This window comes from Cebus imitator, unplaced genomic scaffold (genome assembly GCF_001604975.1).
Source record: "Cebus imitator isolate Cc_AM_T3 unplaced genomic scaffold, Cebus_imitator-1.0 Scaffold237, whole genome shotgun sequence".
Classification (NCBI taxonomy): domain Eukaryota; kingdom Metazoa; phylum Chordata; class Mammalia; order Primates; family Cebidae; genus Cebus; species Cebus imitator.
The window spans coordinates 3,141,048-3,146,413 of record NW_016107552.1 but is presented as its reverse complement, the minus strand read 5'-3'; the positions used below and the strand labels follow the sequence as shown (position 1 = coordinate 3,146,413).

General features: G+C 47.9%; 1 protein-coding gene across 1 annotated transcript in view; it reads left to right on the top strand.

The window, feature by feature from the left end:
- Nucleotides 1-5,366, top strand: part of SGSM1 (small G protein signaling modulator 1) — an 87,171-nt gene that overhangs the window by 22,467 nt on the left and 59,338 nt on the right. Inside the window, exon 3 of the mRNA XM_037727694.1 lies at nt 3,537-3,612. Coding sequence (XP_037583622.1) covers nt 3,537-3,612 — 76 coding nt within the window. The remainder of the gene's footprint in view (nt 1-3,536; nt 3,613-5,366) is intronic.

Sequence of the window (5,366 nt, the reverse complement as noted above, 5' to 3'; positions counted from 1 at the left end):
TTTTTTGAGACGGAGTCTTGCGCTGTTGCCAGGGTGGAGTGTGGTGGCATAATCTCAGCTCACTGCAATCCTGGGTTCAAGCTATTCCCCTGCCTCAGCCTCCCAAGTAGCTGGGACTACCGGTGCGTGCCACCCCGCCTGGCTAATTTTTGTACTTTAGTAGAGTTGGGGTTTCACCATGTTGGCCAGGATGGTCTTGATCTCCTGACCTTGTGATCTGCCTGTCTCGCCCTCCCAGAATGCTGGGATTATAGTTGTGAGCCACCACGCCCAGCCCCAATTTCCTCTTCTTATAAGGACACTTATATTCATATTGGATTAGGACCCACCCTAATGACCTCATTTTGACTTTGTCACCTCTGTCAAGACCTAATCTCCAAAGACAACACATTCTGAGACAGTAGGGTTAAGATTTCCACATATGCAGTCGAGGTGAAGGGGACACAGTAAGCAGTGGGGGAGGTGACATTTTGCGTGATCAGATTTCTGAGGGTGGAAGAGGCACAACACAGGAAAGGACTGGAGGATGGAGGCGTCCTAGACAGTGGGAGGTCAGAGGAATAAGTGGGGAGACCCTGAGGGGTGCTGCCTGCTTGAAGGCATCTGCTTGTTGGCGACAGAGCTAGAACTTTCCAAAGCTGGCACCTCCCCCTCCCACCCTCCCACCATGTGCTCTGGAGAAAGCCAGGGGTTTGCCACATGTCTTGAGGAAGCTCATGGCTTCTTTTTGTGGAGGGAACAGATGGGGCCTGGTAGCCTCTGTGTTCACCATGAGGGAGAACACAGACAGGTGGCCGGGCTCCTACGTCAGAGCCACTCTGGAGGTGACAGCAGATGGCTGCCTCCAAGGAACAGGAGGACGTTGGCAGGACGGCTACAACCTTAAGAGAGGGCCAGCCATGGTGTATGGGAGTTGTCAGTCACATCAGCACTGACCCCAAGAGCTGTCCCAGACTGCGGACCACCTAAGTATGCTGTCTGGCTCATGACTTGGGTTAGAGGGGCAGTTCTCTTGGCTGGAGCTGCAAAGTAGACCAGCCTGGTGGAGCCAAATGTTCTTGTGCAGTGTTGGTCCTCAGGCCAAATCCAGCCTTCCACTGGTTTTTGTGAATAAAGTTTTATTGGGACACAGCCATGCCCATTCATTTCAATACGTAAAGGAATATGCAGCTGCTTTCATGCTACAAGGGCAGAGCTGAATAGTTAACATGGAGACCATGTTACCAACAAAGCAGAAATTCATTACTCTCTGGACCTTTACAGAAAAGGGTTGCCGACCCTTGGTCCTCTGCTTTGTAGTCTAAAGTCTTGAGTGTCAGGCCTGGCCCTGGACCTTCCTGGCTGTGCTGATTTAGAGGAATGTCCCCTGCCCTCTGACTCTTAACTGCCTCCTCTGCCAACGGGGATTGTATTCGCCTGAAGTTGTAAGGCAAGGCAGGCAGGAGAGAGCTTTACAAACTGCAGCTCACTCAAGACATACTAGTTTTTCTCTGCGTTCAACCTGCCTGTTGCCTCTTCCCCGTCCTCACGTCCTAGGCAAAACTTTCATACCTGCTCCATACTGCCCTTGGTGGTGGGGTTTCCCCCTGCAAAGTTTGTCGTTCTTTTCTTAACCTGATTTTTACCTGCATAAACACGCCTGATGAGCAGGGAGGTGGGATGCACAGACCAGATGTAACTTGGTCCAGGGAAGCAGGGGTGTCTCCGTCATCATTATTCAAATGCTGCTGATGATTGAGCACACACTGTATACCAGGCCCTGTGCTAAAAGCTTTACCCACATCACCTCATCTGAACCTCCCCATCAGGGCATTCATTCAACAGATAGATACTGAATGCCTGCTCTGTGCCAGGCACTCCGGGAATACAGCACCAGATGGCAGAGATGAGTTCCTGACCTCGTAGAGTGTGGAGGCCACTCAATCAGACAGTTAGGGAATAAGGCAAATAAGCAAAATCATGAAGGACTATGGAGAGAAAAAAGGTAGAAAATGGGGTATGCAGGGTATCAAGTGGGGTGGAGGTCGGGGAGTTGCAATTTTAAATAGGATGGTCAGGGAAGGTGACATTTGAAGAAAGAGTTGAGGCTTCTGGGGAAAGAGCGTTCCAGGCAAAGGGAACAGAAGTTGCAAAGGACATGAGATGGGCAAACATGAAGGAAGCCTGTGCATGTAGAGTAGGTATTGGGATGGGGGGATTGGGAGGTCAGCAGAGGGCCCTCCCTGTGGGAGGTGGTGAGGACTTCGGTTGTTACTCTGGGGGAGATGGGTGCCGTAGAAGAGTTCTGGGCAGAGGAGGAACGTGGTCTGACGGAACTTTCTTTAACTGAAAAATATTCATTTATTTATGCTATGTGAATGCATAACATATGCACATTTTAAAATGGTAAAATATACATAATTTAAAATTTGCCTTCTTAACCATTTTTAAATATACCGTTCAGTGTTGAGTACATTTACATTCTGTGTGCCAACCTCCAGATCTCTTTCTGAAAGATAAACTCTCCATCCATTAAATAATACCTCCCCGTTTCTCCTCTCCCCAGGCTCCCAGCAACCGCCATTCTCCTTTCTTTCTCTTTTAAATTTGACCACTCTACGTACCTCATATAAGTGGAATTATGAAGTATTTCTTCTTCTGTGTCTCGATTATTTCACTTAGCACAATGTCCTCAAGGTTCATTCATGTTTTAGCATGTGTCAGAATTTCCTTCCTTTTTAAGGCTGGATAGTATTCCATGGTGTGTGTAGGCCACATTTCGTCTGTCCTTTCAGCCAACGATGGACACTTGGGTTGCTTCCACCTTGTGGCTACTGTGAATAATACTGCTGTGAACATAGGTATACAAATTTGGATTGGAGACTTTGCCTTCAGTTGTTGTTTTGAGTGTATGCCCAGAGGCGGAATAACTGGATCATATGCCAATTGTGTGGTTAATCTTTTGAAGAACCACTATTCTGTTTACCGTAACAGCTCCACCATTTCGCCTTCTGATCATCACACAAGGGCTCCGGTTGCTCCATATCCCCACCAGCATTTCATAGCAGCCTCCTAATAGGTGTGAGTGGTATCTCACCTGGGAGGCAGAGGTTGCAGTGAGCTGAGATCATGCCATTGTACTCCAGCCTGGACAACAAGAGCAAAACTCTGTCTCAATAAATAAATAAATAAAAAGAATGGGAATAGTGGTGAGTGCCCTACAGGAACTAAAATAAAGGATGGGATTGGGGAGGGGGATGCCTTAGACAATGTGGTCAGGAAAGGAGATGACGTTTTTGTGTGACACCTGAGAGAGGCAGGAGCCCGCTGTGCAAAGAACCTGAACAAATAATTGATAAAACGGGAAGCCTGTGGTTGTGACGGTCCTCAGACCTACAGAGCACAAGGCGAGGAGGTGGGAAGGAGAGCAGCTATGAAAACATCCCAAACAGCCCGAAAAGCCTTGTGGGGAGCAATGCAGCTCTTTTGGGGCACCTACACCCAGGTTACCTTGGTCACCTTGGACCTCTTCCCCTCCGGCTGTCTCTGCCTTCCAGGTGAAGCAGATCATGGAGGAGGCTGTGACACGCAAGTTTGTCCACGAAGACAGCAGCCACATCATCTCCTTCTGTGGTGAGTCTGTGGCCTGGGAAAGTGGCTTCTTTCTCTGTGGGCTGCCTCAGGGAAGTGGCGTCTTTGAGCCAATGTTTTGCTTTATAACTCCGAAGTTATTTTTGGATTCCGGATGGGAGACTCCATTGGAGAATTTGAAAATACAGAACAGTGTAGAGAAACAATTAAAAATAACTTCTTTACCCCATGAAGAGGTCAGTGTGGTTAACACTGCAGGGGTTGCCTTCCCTCCCCCTGGGCAATGTTCACACTGACCTCGCTCCAAGTGACACGCTGCCTTGCATCTGAGGAATGGGCTCCTGTCCCTCACTCTGCCTGTGGCTACTGCTAGGTAAAGAGAGAGGGTAGATGGGGACTTTTTTAAAAAAGGGAACTACGAGCCCTTGACACATCCTGAAGGGTGACATCCATCTGGCTCAGCGAAGGATGCAGGCCCAGGGCTCAGGGCGTGACTCAGCCATGTCTCCTTGAACCAGCTCTGCTCACAAGCTTCTAGAAATAACCCCATGGCCAGGCTCTTGCTGTACTTTGAGAATGGCTAGGGATGTGTTCTGAGTGTCCCTGGGGTTAGGATAATCAGTGTGTACATAGAAGTTGGAGTTGGATTTTAATTTAATAATTGGAGTGTCTCATAATGAAGGACATGTTCTAATTCCCCTCCCTTGATCTTGGTCCTGTGGAGAGGCCTGAGATGGAAGAGCTGGTCAGCCTATCAGCCGTTGTCCAAATGGCTGGGAGCACCACCCCACAGGGCCCACAGCACGCTGAGCACACACTGTGACCCAGGAGGCCACCGGCCTCGGTTTACCCTCTTTTCTGCCAGGCAGACCTGGACCCACCTCTGCTGCTTTCTCTCCATTGACCTTGGGCAAGATCTTTTTTTTTTTTTCTTGAGACAGGGTTTCACTCTGTCACCAGGGTGGAGTGCAGTGGTGCAGTCACAGCTCACTGCAGCCTCGGCCTCCTGGGCTTAAGCATTTCCCCCACCTCAGCTTCCTGAGTAGCTGGGACCACAGGTATGTGCCGCCATGCCCGGCTAATGTTTAAATTTTCTGTAAAGATGGAGTCTTGCTATGTTGTCAGGGCTGGTCTTCAATTTCTAGGTTCAAGCAAACCTCTCTCCTTGCCTCCGAAAGTGAAGATCATATTTTTTAAGTGGGATGTCTTTATTTAAACATAAAACTACACACACACACACACACACACACACACACACACACAAAATCACATACATATATGTATGTGCATATATACATATATGCATTCCCAGCTTTTAATTTTTTCCTGAATATTTTTATTTTCAAATAAAGTCATATGCATGTCCATGTTAAGACTTGGTTACCAATTAAAGGCTTAGAGGAATAAAAGTGATAAAATATTCTAATAATTCTGTAGCTCTATTCAAAGTATTTGGGTGGGAGAAATGGGATGGCAGTAAATGAAGCCTAAAGAATCTCCTCGAGGTTTCTTTTCTCCGTTGTTTCTTATAAGCCATTGTCAGAAAGAATTAAAGAATGTCTCCAAAGCCTGAATAGAAAGTTAACTTACATCAACATACGTAAAAGAAAACTACCGCATATGGACCGGGCGTGGTGGCTCACGCCTGTAATCTCAGCATTTTGGGAGGCCGAGGTGGGTGGGTCACGAGGTCAGGAGTTCAAGACCAGCCTGGCCAAGATGAGGAAACTCCATCTCTACTAAAAATACAAAAAATTAGCTGGGCGTGGTGGCACGCGCCTGTAATCCCAGCTACT